At 58.9% G+C, this 14,260-nt stretch overlaps 3 protein-coding genes across 3 annotated transcripts; all 3 read right to left on the reverse strand.

Moving 5' to 3' along the window:
* Positions 1-2,150: 2,150 nt before the first annotated feature.
* On the reverse strand, positions 2,151-2,459 carry LOC147601881 (feather keratin 4-like). The gene has a single exon (XM_086742703.1). The coding sequence runs from the start codon at positions 2,457-2,459 to the stop codon at positions 2,151-2,153; it is 309 nt and encodes a 102-aa protein (XP_086598829.1).
* A 4,872-nt stretch (positions 2,460-7,331) lies between these two features.
* Positions 7,332-7,640, reverse strand: LOC147601882 (feather keratin 4-like). Its single transcript, XM_086742705.1, has one exon. It carries the CDS (start codon positions 7,638-7,640, stop codon positions 7,332-7,334), a length of 309 nt encoding a protein of 102 aa, XP_086598831.1.
* A 4,876-nt stretch (positions 7,641-12,516) lies between these two features.
* LOC147601883 (feather keratin 4-like) lies at positions 12,517-12,825 on the reverse strand. The gene has a single exon (XM_086742706.1). It carries the CDS (start codon positions 12,823-12,825, stop codon positions 12,517-12,519), a length of 309 nt encoding a protein of 102 aa, XP_086598832.1.
* Positions 12,826-14,260: the final 1,435 nt, after the last annotated feature.

Genomic DNA, 14,260 nt, shown 5'->3' on the forward strand with positions numbered 1-14,260 from the left:
TGTGCGCCTGAGAACCTCGAGGTGATGTTTGCGCGCCGTAGGGTGATGAAGCAGAATAGACCCGAGCAGAGCAGTGAGGATGGAAGGGTCCAGCTGCCTGAGCACTTCAGGGCTGACCACACGTTACAGCGCGTCAGTAGGGGAATTGTCCAGCTGCCTCTGAAACACCGAAATCCTGGGGCATCAGCCACCTCTCTAGGAAGCCTGTTGCAGTGTGTTCATTCCAGCCCTTCCATGAGCTGCTTTGGCCTCCTCTGGATGCTTTCAGGTATCTTAACATCCAGCTCATTGATCAAAATCTGGAACAGAACTGGCCCTAGAATGGAGCCCTGAGGAGCACCACTGGTGAGCGGTGGCCAGCCAGATGTAGCCCCATTCACTACAACCCTTGGAGCCCTGCCCTTCAGCCAGTTCCTCACCCAGCGCATCGTGTACCCGCTCATCTCACAGCTGGACAACTTGAGCAGAAGGCTGCTCTGAGGGACAGGATGAAAAGCCTTGCTGAACTCCAGAAGAACTACATCCATCCCGTCCCTTCATCCAGGAGATGGGTGACCTCACCGTAGAAGGACATCAAATTATTTAGACAGCACTTTCCCTTTGTGAGCCGGTGTCGACTGTGCCTGATGATTGCCTTGTCCTTTAAACGGAAAGATGGTGTGAACCTACGAGTGCTGAGGGATGTACCTGATTTCCTTGCCCTGGACAGAGAGGAATCTCATGGAGCTGAGCAAGGGGAGAAGCCAAGTCCCGTTTCTGGGCAGGAGTCACTCCAGGTAGCAGGAATGGAGGGGGACCAACTGGCTAGAAAGCAACTTGGCAGAGAAGGACCTCGTGGTCCTGGTGGAGACGAAATGGACCATGAGGGAGCAGGGAAGCCTTGTGACAAAAGGGGCCACCAGTCTCCAGGGCAGCATTAGGAAAAGAGTTGCCAGCCGGTCATTGGAGGTGACCCTTGCTGTCTCCTCAGCACTGGTGAGGAGCACTGTGGGGTTCTGTGTGCAGGTCTGTGCTCCTCAGTGGAAGAAGGACATGGAGTCAGTGGAGCAAGACCAGAGCAGGGCCTCCAAGATGCTGAAGGTCCTTGAGCATCTTTCCTCTGAGGAGAGGGTGAGAGAGCTGGGATTGTTTAGCCAGGAGAGAGGAACGCAGAGGGACGGTGTCATCACTGTTCCTAAATCCCGTATGGGAGGGAATGAAGTCAGGGGAGCCTGGCTCTTCTCCGCAGTGCGCACTGCCAGGACCAGAAGTCATGGGCAGAAGTGAAACCAGATGGAAATCCGTGGGCAAAGAGGGCAAGGCTTTTCCAAGGTGAGAAGAGTGGAAGAGGTGGTGGAGTCTCTGTCCTGGGAGATAAGAAACGGTCCATGGTTCCGGACAACCTGCTGTGGGGGCCGTGGTTGATCAGGAGACTTTGAAGCACGCGCTCTGCAGAGTTCCTGCGGAACTGGATAACTGTGTGGTGGTGTGTGCTGGGAGTGCTGGAGAGTCCTGCTGGGGAAGAGTCAAGTGTGTGCTGGCATGGGGAGAGCTCATCAGAGGCGTGCGCAGGGGAGCGTTGTCCTGTTACGGCTTTGTCTGAGCCAGCGATGGGCTTATGTCACGTTCTGGAAGCCCCTCAGCTGCTGACAGACATTGTAGGAGAGGTTCTTGTGACCCTTAGTCACCCACCATGATGGCCTCCTGAGCCCTGGCTTTGTGCCGGTTGGAAGAGCCTTGAAAGGCAGAGAAAGAAGAAAGGCAGAGGAGGCATCTGACGGTGGAATGCAGGAGAACTTTATTAAGGGAAAATATTGAAGAAGCCGGAGCAGCAAGTGGAAGGGAGAGGGTCTAAGGTGCAAGTAGGGTGACCATCAGCCGAGGTCCTTTCCTTGCAGAGATATTGCCACAGCACTGGGAACCAATGTTTGCAGCGCAGTGTACTGGCCATGGCAGAAGGGGCGATGCAAAGAAGCAAGTAGAAGAGCAGGCGGCACGTGGGCCACGTTTCCGGGCAGCTTGGGCTGTCCCCTTTTCTGCTTCCTTGCTGGATGGCTTCAGAGGAGGAGTTGTGAAGGGTGAGTCCATGTGCCAAGAAGGGCCCGTAGATGCGTCCTCAATCCATGCTGTGGCTTGTAAGGTGTAGGTGGTTGCTGTACTGGCGAGGGCCCTTAGCAGGGGTAGCAGGCTCGTGTGCCGCGGAAGCAGCCCAGGCCTCCAAAGCCGTAGCCGTAGCCAGCGGCAGCGGAGGAGACGGGCACTCCCTGGTCGCTGAGGACGTTGCCCACGGCAGCCGATGCGGAGGATCCGACGGCGGTGTTCTGGGGGAAGGAGCTCAGGATGGGTCCTGGCAGGGTGACCAGCACGGCGGGAGGCTGGATGAGGACGCGGGAGTCCTGGCACTGCCTGACGCAGGGCTGGTTGCAGCTGTCGGCCAGCGGGGTGGGTGCGCAGGGGCGGCAGAGGTCGTAGCAGGCCATGTGTGTGGTGTGGAGGGGCCCTGGAAGAGAGGGTGTTGAGAAAGCGGAGGGGCGTGGGGGTGTTGGGGGCAGTGTTTGCGGAGGGCGAGGGAGTGGGGAGGCCTGGTGTGGGGCTGTGGGGAGCGTGGTGGTGGGGAGGGGTGAGGGCTGCTGGGGCTGGGGCAGAGCGTGCTGGCAGAGCCGGGGCAGATGGGGCAGGAGAAGGAGGGGCAGGGGCTTGAGGCTCACCTTGTTGAGCGTGGAGGAGAAGGCGTCAGGAGAAGTGTGTGAGGGAGAGAGGCGCTGGGCCGGCTTTTATGCTGCTCCCCTGGTGCCCGAGGGCTCAGACACCTTTGCCGCGACAGCGTTTTGCAGCAAGCAGCTCTGGCACGGCACCGCCTCACAGGGAATGAGGTGGGGTGTGTTCTCCTGCCCACAACACTCCCTTTTCTGTGTCCTTCTCTTGAGGCCGTGTCCATCCGACCCCGGCGGCAGCTTTGAAGAGAGAGTAGGCATTTGGGAACAATTGCATGGGATGCGCGTGTCAGGGCCTTTGGCAGACACGACCAAAGCAGAGGAGAGGTGAGGTGTCACCATTCAGCTCATCCGGTGGCCCTTGTGTGGTGTGGTTTGTGGGTGCGTTGTGAAGAGGGGACCCCATTTCCTCGCAGCCCTGGAATGCTGTCTCAGTTTTTAGGTGTGCTGGGCTCAATGGAGTGCCCTGCCAACACATTCACGTCCTCCCCGCGTTGTCTCCAGCTTGCTAAGCCTGTCTTAGGCCTGGCCTTTCCTGTTGGGCGTGATGGGTGTCTTGGTGCCCCTTCGTACCTGTGAGTACTGGGTTTGCGTGGCAAGGTTTTGGAGTGGGGGGTCTGCAGGGGTGACTTCTGTGAGAAGGTGCCAGAAGCTTCCCCCATCTCTGATGGAGCCATTTCCAGCTGAGTCGGAGATGGACCCGCCGCTTGCCAATGCTGAGCCAATCAGCGATGGTGGTAGGGCCACTGTCCTAATTTATTAAAGAGGGGAAAAACGTGCCGTCAAAGGGCAGATGGAAGAGACAACAGAGAATGTGTGGGAGAAAAAATTCTGCAAGCTCCGTGGTCAGTAATGGAGGAGGACGAGGTGCTCCAGACGCCAGAGCAGGGATTCCCCTGCAGCCCCTGGTGAAGACCATGGTGAAGCAGGTTGCCTCCCTGAGTCCATGGAGGTCCATGGAGCAGCAGATATCCACCTGCTGCCCTTCGAGGACGTGATGCTGGAGCAGATGGTTGTGCCCAAAGGAGGCTGTGGCTCCGTGGAGACCCGGCATTGAAGCAGACTCCTGGCAGGAGCTGTGATCCAGTGGGGACCACGCTGGAGCAGTCCTTGTCTGAAGAGTGCACCCCGTGGAAAGGAGCCATGCTGGAGTGTGTTGAGGAGAACTTCAGCCTGTGGGAAAGAGCTACATGGAGAAGTTTGTGACGGACTGTCTCCCGTGGGTGGGACCCCAGGCTGGAGCAAGGGAAGACTGTGAGCAGGAAGCAGCAGCAAATGCAGCGCGTGATGAACTGACTGCCGCCTCCGTTCCTGCTTCCCCTGGGACGCTCGGGGGTAGAACGTGGAGAACCTGGGAGTGAAGTTGAGCCTGGAAGAAGGGAGGGCTCAGGAAAAGGGTTTTTTTTTTTTTTAAGATTTATTTCCCATGATCCTACTCTGCCTCTTGATTGGCGGTTAATTAGGTTCATTTCCCCTATTCAGGTCCATTTTGCCCGTGACAGTAATTGGTGAGTGCCTTCCGTGTCCTTATCTCGACTCAGGAGCCTTTGTCACATTTTTCTCCCCGCTGTCCATTGGAGGAGGGAAGTGACAGAGCGGCTTGGTGGGCACGTGCCATCCATCCAAGGTCACCCCAGCACAGAGCCCCATCTCCCCAGCAGAGCAGGGTCACAGGCTGGTTCCTGTCCCTGGCCCTCAGTGCCCCGTGCTGTGCCTCAGGGACCCCAGAGCGAGGAGGATGGTGACGTCACAGAGGGGGTTCTGTGTGACGTCACAGCACAGGGGTGGGGACCACAGCAAGGGGGGGCCGTGACAGGGGACCTCGTATGGCTGTCCCCGGCCCCCTGCAGCAGGGCCAAGGAGCGCAGGGTCTGTTGCCGTGGTTGTTGACGGCAGCTGGTTCGGGGCAGAGCTGTTTAACCCGGGCATTTCCCTCCCTCCGACCCCTCCGAGTCCCCCGACCGCTTGTGTGCCAGGCGTTTGGTTTGGTTCTCGGCAGCTTTTCTCCTCATCCGTTCCCCCGTTCACCCCCCACCCCTCCCAGCAGTGGTTTTGGGGCTGTTTGGTGACAATTATCTCTTCAGAGTAGGGGAGGTGTTGATTTTCGGTCCAGCCTGCTGCCTTCTGGGAGCTTCTGGAAGCTTCTGCAGCAGCTGAGACCTGTCAGCTGCCCCCTGATTGGCCGGCTGGTTGGTGCCCCCAGACTGGCAGTTAGTTATGTGCCCCCTGATTGGCTGGTTGCTGTGGGTGTGGAGGCAGTGCCTGGCTGTGGGGCGGGAGGGCTGCGGCCGTGGGGCCGGGAGCTGTGGGAGGGCTGGTGGGGCCGGTGAGAGCCCCGGGGGGAGTGGGACCAGGCGGCGGGGGAGGCTGGGGAGTTATGGCCTTTGGGGGCTTAATTTGGGGTGAGGCCATTTCTCTGTGCAGAGTTTGTGGGGCCGGAGGGGGATTGGACGTAGCGGAGGGGAAATGGGAGACGTGGATGCTGGGCTGTGCGCCTGAGAACCTCGAGGTGATGTTTGCGCGCCGTAGGGTGATGAAGCAGAATAGACCCGAGCAGAGCAGTGAGGATGGAAGGGTCCAGCTGCCTGAGCACTTCAGGGCTGACCACACGTTACAGCGCGTCAGTAGGGGAATTGTCCAGCTGCCTCTGAAACACCGAAATCCTGGGGCATCAGCCACCTCTCTAGGAAGCCTGTTGCAGTGTGTTCATTCCAGCCCTTCCATGAGCTGCTTTGGCCTCCTCTGGATGCTTTCAGGTATCTTAACATCCAGCTCATTGATCAAAATCTGGAACAGAACTGGCCCTAGAATGGAGCCCTGAGGAGCACCACTGGTGAGCGGTGGCCAGCCAGATGTAGCCCCATTCACTACAACCCTTGGAGCCCTGCCCTTCAGCCAGTTCCTCACCCAGCGCATCGTGTACCCGCTCATCTCACAGCTGGACAACTTGAGCAGAAGGCTGCTCTGAGGGACAGGATGAAAAGCCTTGCTGAACTCCAGAAGAACTACATCCATCCCGTCCCTTCATCCAGGAGATGGGTGACCTCACCGTAGAAGGACATCAAATTATTTAGACAGCACTTTCCCTTTGTGAGCCGGTGTCGACTGTGCCTGATGATTGCCTTGTCCTTTAAACGGAAAGATGGTGTGAACCTACGAGTGCTGAGGGATGTACCTGATTTCCTTGCCCTGGACAGAGAGGAATCTCATGGAGCTGAGCAAGGGGAGAAGCCAAGTCCCGTTTCTGGGCAGGAGTCACTCCAGGTAGCAGGAATGGAGGGGGACCAACTGGCTAGAAAGCAACTTGGCAGAGAAGGACCTCGTGGTCCTGGTGGAGACGAAATGGACCATGAGGGAGCAGGGAAGCCTTGTGACAAAAGGGGCCACCAGTCTCCAGGGCAGCATTAGGAAAAGAGTTGCCAGCCGGTCATTGGAGGTGACCCTTGCTGTCTCCTCAGCACTGGTGAGGAGCACTGTGGGGTTCTGTGTGCAGGTCTGTGCTCCTCAGTGGAAGAAGGACATGGAGTCAGTGGAGCAAGACCAGAGCAGGGCCTCCAAGATGCTGAAGGTCCTTGAGCATCTTTCCTCTGAGGAGAGGGTGAGAGAGCTGGGATTGTTTAGCCAGGAGAGAGGAACGCAGAGGGACGGTGTCATCACTGTTCCTAAATCCCGTATGGGAGGGAATGAAGTCAGGGGAGCCTGGCTCTTCTCCGCAGTGCGCACTGCCAGGACCAGAAGTCATGGGCAGAAGTGAAACCAGATGGAAATCCGTGGGCGAAGAGGGCAAGGCTTTTCCAAGGTGAGAAGAGTGGAAGAGGTGGTGGAGTCTCTGTCCTGGGAGATAAGAAACGGTCCATGGTTCCGGACAACCTGCTGTGGGGGCCGTGGTTGATCAGGAGACTTTGAAGCACGCGCTCTGCAGAGTTCCTGCGGAACTGGATAACTGTGTGGTGGTGTGTGCTGGGAGTGCTGGAGAGTCCTGCTGGGGAAGAGTCAAGTGTGTGCTGGCATGGGGAGAGCTCATCAGAGGCGTGCGCAGGGGAGCGTTGTCCTGTTACGGCTTTGTCTGAGCCAGCGATGGGCTTATGTCACGTTCTGGAAGCCCCTCAGCTGCTGACAGACATTGTAGGAGAGGTTCTTGTGACCCTTAGTCACCCACCATGATGGCCTCCTGAGCCCTGGCTTTGTGCCGGTTGGAAGAGCCTTGAAAGGCAGAGAAAGAAGAAAGGCAGAGGAGGCATCTGACGGTGGAATGCAGGAGAACTTTATTAAGGGAAAATATTGAAGAAGCCGGAGCAGCAAGTGGAAGGGAGAGGGTCTAAGGTGCAAGTAGGGTGACCATCAGCCGAGGTCCTTTCCTTGCAGAGATATTGCCACAGCACTGGGAACCAATGTTTGCAGCGCAGTGTACTGGCCATGGCAGAAGGGGCGATGCAAAGAAGCAAGTAGAAGAGCAGGCGGCACGTGGGCCACGTTTCCGGGCAGCTTGGGCTGTCCCCTTTTCTGCTTCCTTGCTGGATGGCTTCAGAGGAGGAGCTGTGAAGGGTGAGTCCATGTGCCAAGAAGGGCCCGTAGATGCGTCCTCAATCCATGCTGTGGCTTGTAAGGTGTAGGTGGTTGCTGTACTGGCGAGGGCCCTTAGCAGGGGTAGCAGGCTCGTGTGCCGCGGAAGCAGCCCAGGCCTCCAAAGCCGTAGCCGTAGCCAGCGGCAGCGGAGGAGACGGGCACTCCCTGGTCGCTGAGGACGTTGCCCACGGCAGCCGATGCGGAGGATCCGACGGCGGTGTTCTGGGGGAAGGAGCTGAGGATGGGTCCTGGCAGGGTGACCAGCACGGCGGGAGGCTGGATGAGGACGCGGGAGTCCTGGCACTGCCTGACGCAGGGCTGGTTGCAGCTGTCGGCCAGCGGGGTGGGTGCGCAGGGGCGGCAGAGGTCGTAGCAGGCCATGTGTGTGGTGTGGAGGGGCCCTGGAAGAGAGGGTGTTGAGAAAGCGGAGGGGCGTGGGGGTGTTGGGGGCAGTGTTTGCGGAGGGCGAGGGAGTGGGGAGGCCTGGTGTGGGGCTGTGGGGAGCGTGGTGGTGGGGAGGGGTGAGGGCTGCTGGGGCTGGGGCAGAGCGTGCTGGCAGAGCCGGGGCAGATGGGGCAGGAGAAGGAGGGGCAGGGGCTTGAGGCTCACCTTGTTGAGCGTGGAGGAGAAGGCGTCAGGAGAAGTGTGTGAGGGAGAGAGGCGCTGGGCCGGCTTTTATGCTGCTCCCCTGGTGCCCGAGGGCTCAGACACCTTTGCCGTGACAGCGTTTTGCAGCAAGCAGCTCTGGCACGGCACCGCCTCACAGGGAATGAGGTGGGGTGTGTTCTCCTGCCCACAACACTCCCTTTTCTGTGTCCTTCTCTTGAGGCCGTGTCCATCTGACCCCGGCGGCAGCTTTGAAGAGAGAGTAGGCATTTGGGAACAATTGCATGGGATGCGCGTGTCAGGGCCTTTGGCAGACACGACCAAAGCAGAGGAGAGGTGAGGTGTCACCATTCAGCTCATCCGGTGGCCCTTGTGTGGTGTGGTTTGTGGGTGCGTTGTGAAGAGGGGACCCCATTTCCTCGCAGCCCTGGAATGCTGTCTCAGTTTTTAGGTGTGCTGGGCTCAATGGAGTGCCCTGCCAACACATTCACGTCCTCCCCGCGTTGTCTCCAGCTTGCTAAGCCTGTCTTAGGCCTGGCCTTTCCTGTTGGGCGTGATGGGTGTCTTGGTGCCCCTTCGTACCTGTGAGTACTGGGTTTGCGTGGCAAGGTTTTGGAGTGGGGGGTCTGCAGGGGTGACTTCTGTGAGAAGGTGCCAGAAGCTTCCCCCATCTCTGATGGAGCCATTTCCAGCTGAGTCGGAGATGGACCCGCCGCTTGCCAATGCTGAGCCAATCAGCGATGGTGGTAGGGCCACTGTCCTAATTTATTAAAGAGGGGAAAAACGTGCCGTCAAAGGGCAGATGGAAGAGACAACAGAGAATGTGTGGGAGAAAAAATTCTGCAAGCTCCGTGGTCAGTAATGGAGGAGGACGAGGTGCTCCAGACGCCAGAGCAGGGATTCCCCTGCAGCCCCTGGTGAAGACCATGGTGAAGCAGGTTGCCTCCCTGAGTCCATGGAGGTCCATGGAGCAGCAGATATCCACCTGCTGCCCTTCGAGGACGTGATGCTGGAGCAGATGGTTGTGCCCAAAGGAGGCTGTGGCTCCGTGGAGACCCGGCATTGAAGCAGACTCCTGGCAGGAGCTGTGATCCAGTGGGGACCACGCTGGAGCAGTCCTTGTCTGAAGAGTGCACCCCGTGGAAAGGAGCCATGCTGGAGTGTGTTGAGGAGAACTTCAGCCTGTGGGAAAGAGCTACATGGAGAAGTTTGTGACGGACTGTCTCCCGTGGGTGGGACCCCAGGCTGGAGCAAGGGAAGACTGTGAGCAGGAAGCAGCAGCAAATGCAGCGCGTGATGAACTGACTGCCGCCTCCGTTCCTGCTTCCCCTGGGACGCTTGGGGGTAGAACGTGGAGAACCTGGGAGTGAAGTTGAGCCTGGAAGAAGGGAGGGCTCAGGAAAACATAGTTCTTTTATTTCTGATTTCTTATTATCACATTCTGCCTCTTGATTGGCGGTTAATTAGGTTCATTTCCCCCATTCAGGTCCATTTTGCCCGTGACAGTAATCGGTGAGTGCCTTCCCTGTCCTTATCTCGACTCAGGAGCCTTTTGTCACATTTTTCTCCCCGCTGTCCATTGGAGGAGGGAAGTGACAGAGCGGCTTGGTGGGCACGTGCCATCCATCCAAGGTCACCCCAGCACAGAGCCCCATCTCCCCAGCAGAGCAGGGTCACAGGCTGGTTCCTGCCCCTGGCCCTCAGTGCCCCGTGCTGTGCCTCAGGGACCCCAGAGCGAGGAGGATGGTGACGTCACAGAGGGGGTTCTGTGTGACCTCACAGCAGAGGGGCGGGGACCACAGCACGGGGGGGCCGTGACAGGGGACCTCGTATGGGTGTCCCCGGCCCCCTGCAGCAGGGCCAAGGAGCGCAGGGTCTGTTGCCGTGGTTGTTGACGGCAGCTGGTTCGGGGCAGAGCTGTTTAACCCGGGCATTTCCCTCCCTCCGACCCCTCCGAGTCCCCCGGCCGCTTGTGTGCCAGGCGTTTGGTTTGGTTCTCGGCAGCTTTTCTCCTCATCCGTTCCCCCGTTCACCCCCCACCCCTCCCAGCAGTGGTTTTGGGGCTGTTTGGTGACAATTATCTCTTCAGTGTAGGGGAGGTGTTGATTTTCGGTCCAGCCTGCTGCCTTCTGGGAGCTTCTGGAAGCTTCTGCAGCAGCTGAGACCTGTCAGCTGCCCCCTGATTGGCCGGCTGGTTGGTGCCCCCAGACTGGCAGTTAGTTATGTGCCCCCTGATTGGCTGGTTGCTGTGGGTGTGGAGGCAGTGCCTGGCTGTGGGGCGGGAGGGCTGCGGCCGTGGGGCCGGGAGCTGTGGGAGGGCTGGTGGGGCCGGTGAGAGCCCCGGGGGGAGTGGGACCAGGTGGCGGGGGAGGCTGGGGAGTTATGGCCTTTGGGGGCTTAATTTGGGGTGAGGCCATTTCTCTGGGCAGAGTTTGTGGGGCCGGAGGGGGATTGGACGTAGCGGAGGGGAAATGGGAGACGTGGATGCTGGGCTGTGCGCCTGAGAACCTCGAGGTGATGTTTGCGCGCCGTAGGGTGATGAAGCAGAATAGACCCGAGCAGAGCAGTGAGGTTGGAAGGGTCCAGCTGCCTGAGCACTTCAGGGCTGACCACACGTTACAGCGCGTCAGTAGGGGAATTGTCCAGCTGCCTCTGAAACACCGAAATCCTGGGGCATCAGCCACCTCTCTAGGAAGCCTGTTGCAGTGTGTTCATTCCAGCATTCCAGCCCTTCCGTGAGCTGCTTTGGCCTCCTCTGGATGCTTTCAGGTATCTTAACATCCAGCTCATTGATCAAAATCTGGAACAGAACTGGCCCTAGAATGGAGCCCTGAGGAACACCACTGGTGAGCGGTGGCCAGCCAGATGTAGCCCCATTCACTACAACCCTTGGAGCCCTGCCCTTCAGCCAGTTCCTCACCCAGCGCATCGTGTACCTGCTCATCTCACAGCTGGACAACTTGAGCAGAAGGCTGCTCTGAGGGACAGGATGAAAAGCCTTGCTGAACTCCAGAAGAACTACATCCATCCCGTCCCTTCATCCAGGAGATGGGTGACCTTACTGTAGAAGGACATCAAATTATTTAGACAGCACTTTCCCTTTGTGAGCCGGTGTCGACTGTGCCTGATGATTGCCTTGTCCTTTAAAGGGAAAGATGGTGTGAACCTACGAGTGCTGAGGGATGTACCTGATTTCCTTGCCCTGCACAGAGAGGAATCTCATGGAGCTGAGCAAGGGGAGAAGCCAAGTCCTGTTTCTGGGGAGGAGTCACTCCAGGTAGCAGGAATGGAGGGGAACCAACTGGCTAGAAAGCAACATAGCAGAGAAGGACCTCATGGTCCTGGTGGAGAAGAAATGGACCGTGAGGGAGCAGGGAACCCTTGTGACAACAAGGGCCACCAGTCTCCAGGGCAGAATTAGGAAAAGAGTTGCCAGCCGGTCGTTGGAGGTGACCCTTGCTGTCTCCTCAGCACTGGTGAGGAGCACTGTGGGGTTCTGTGTGCAGGTCTGTGCTCCTCAGTGGAAGAAGGACATGGAGTAAGTGGAGCAAGACCAGAGCAGGGCCTCCAAGACGCTGAAGGTCCTTGAGTGTCTTTCCTCTGTGGAGAGGGTGAGAGAGCTGGGATTGTTTAGCCAGGAGAGAAGAACGCAGAGGGACGGTGTCATCACTGTTCCTAAATCCCGTATGGGAGGGAATGAAGTCAGGGGAGCCTGGCTCTTCTCCGCAGTGCGCACTGCCAGGACCAGAAGTCATGGGCAGAAGTGAAAACAGATGGAAATCCGTGGGCCAAGAGGGCAAGGCTTTTCCAAGGTGAGAAGAGTGGAAGAGGTGGTGGAGTCTCTGTCCTGGGAGATGAGAAACGGTCCATGGTTCCGGACAACCTGCTGTGGGGGCCGTGGTTGATCAGGGGAGTTTGAAGCACACGCTCTGCAGAGTTCCTGCGGGACTGGATAACGGTGTGGTGGTGTGTGCTGGGAGTGCTGGAGAGTCCTGCTGGGGAAGAGTCAAGTGTGTGCTGGCATGGGGAGAGTTCATCAGAGGCGTGCGCAGGGGAGCGTTGTCCTGTTACGGCTTTGTCTGAGCCAGCGATGGGCTTATGTCACGTTCTGGAAGCCCCTCAGTTGCTGACAGACATTGTAGGAGAGGTTCTTGTGACCCTTAGTCACCCACCATGATGGCCTCCTGAGCCCTGGCTTTGTGCCGGTTGGAAGAGCCTTGAAAGGCAGAGAAAGAAGAAAGGCAGAGGAGGCATCTGACGGTGGAATGCAGGAGAACTTTATTAAGGGAAAATATTGAAGAAGCCGGAGCAGCAAGTGGAAGGGAGAGGGTCTAAGGTGCAAGTAGGGTGACCATCAGCCGAGGTCCTTTCCTTGCAGAGATGTTGCCACAGCACTGGGAACCAATGTTTGCAGTGCAGTGTACTGGCCATGGCAGAAGGGGCGATGCAAAGAAGCAAGTAGAAGAGCAGGCGGCACGTGGGCCACGTTTCCGGGCAGCTTGGGCTGTCCCCTTCTCTGCTTCCTTGCTCGATGGCTTCAGAGGAGGAGCTGTGAAGGGTGAGTCCATGTGCCAAGAAGGGCCCGTAGATGCGTCCTCAATCCATGCTGTGGCTTGTAAGGTGTAGGTGGTTGCTGTACTCGCGAGGGCCCTTAGCAGGGGTAGCAGGCTCTTGTGCCGCGGAAGCAGCCCAGGCCTCCAAAGCCGTAGCCGTAGCCAGCGGCAGCGGAGGAGACGGGCACTCCCTGGTCGCTGAGGAGGTTGCCCACGGCAGCCGATGCGGAGGATCCGACGGCGGTGTTCTGGGGGAAGGAGCTGAGGATGGGTCCTGGCAGGGTGACCAGCACGGCGGGAGGCTGGATGAGGACGCGGGAGTCCTGGCACTGCCTGACGCAGGGCTGGTTGCAGCTGTCGGCCAGCGGGGTGGGTGCGCAGGGGCGGCAGAGGTCGTAGCAGGCCATGTGTGTGGTGTGGAGGGGCCCTGGAAGAGAGGGTGTTGAGAAAGCGGAGGGGCGTGGGGGTGTTGGGGGCGGTGTTTGCGGAGGGCGAGGGAGTGGGGAGGCCTGGTGTGGGGCTGTGGGGAGCGTGGTGGTGGGGAGGGGTGAGGGCTGCTGGGGCTGGGGCAGAGCGTGCTGGCAGAGGCGGGGCAGGTGGGGCAGGAGAAGGAGGGGCAGGGGCTTGAGGCTCACCTTGTTGAGCGTGGAGGAGAAGGCGTCAGGAGAAGTGTGTGAGGGAGAGCGGCGCTGGGCCGGCTTTTATGCTGCTCCCCAAGGGGCGGGACAGCGTTGGAGCATGGTGGCATTTTTCAGCAAGGCGTCCTTGTGTGGTGCCACAGCCATGCCAGCAATGAGGCCAGGGGTGTTTCCCGTGCCACAATTCTCATTTTCGTGTGCTCCTGTTGGGTACGTGTCCATCCGACCCTGGCGAAGGCTTTTAAGTGAGCGTGTGAGAAGCCGGAGTCATGGTGTTGATGGTTCGTGTCCAGGCGGGCAGGAGACGCCACCAAGAGGTGGAAGAGGCGGCGTGTCGTCAGTGAGGTCATCCTCTGTCACTGGTGTGTTGTGGTTTGCGGGTGTGTTGTGACGCTGGGGCCCCAGTTCCTGGCAGCCCTGGCAGCTGGTCTGGGCTCTGGAGGTGTGCCACGCGTGAGGACAGACTCCCCCTTCCATCACGTTCGGTCACTCTGCGCCTTGCTCCCAGCTCGCTAAGCCTGTCCTTAGGCTTGGCCTTCCCTGTTGGGTGTGCTCTGTGGGTGTCGTGGTGCCGCTCTTGCTTGTAAGGTTGTAGCTGGGAGAAAGGAGGCCGCCTGTTTGGGGCTGTGGCCCCTTGGTGCCCTCCCTGGAGGTAACAGTGTGGTCAGGCCGAGGAGCGCTGTGTGGGAGAGCAGGACGTTGTCCTGGCAGCGTTGGTTCAGAGCTCACACGTGCTGTGCCATCAGGAGCCCCGCCATGCTCCCCAGGGCTGGTGTTGGCCCCTCCGTAGCGCTGCCCTGAGCTGGGGCCGACACGTTTGCAGCCTTGGTCTGGTGAGATGCAGTGCTTGATGTGGATCACCCTCGCAAGGCCCGGTGCGTTTGTGGAGAGCCCCTGAGTGTGGCGAGAGGCAGAGGGGGAACAGGATGACCAGGGAGAGGATGTGGTGAAGCAGGGCCTTTGGGGTCTTCACTTGGGGTGAGCTGCGAAGGCTGAGGCCACTTCTGAGCACAGCGTCTGACAGGTAGAAAGAGGATGTGGAGCTGGCAGAGGGCACTGGAGGTGAGCGTGCAGCAGCGGCTGCAGAGCCGAGGCCGTGATGGTGGTGGATGCATGGCCGTGCATTCATGCGTTGGTGCATGGCAAGGCCTGCCGCAGTTCAGACGAGGGGAAGCTCTTGCAGGCTGTTTGTCAGGCCAGCAGT

Source organism: Chlamydotis macqueenii, chromosome 2 (genome assembly GCF_036417535.1).
Source record: "Chlamydotis macqueenii isolate bChlMac1 chromosome 2, bChlMac1.mat, whole genome shotgun sequence".
Lineage (NCBI taxonomy): Eukaryota > Metazoa > Chordata > Aves > Otidiformes > Otididae > Chlamydotis > Chlamydotis macqueenii.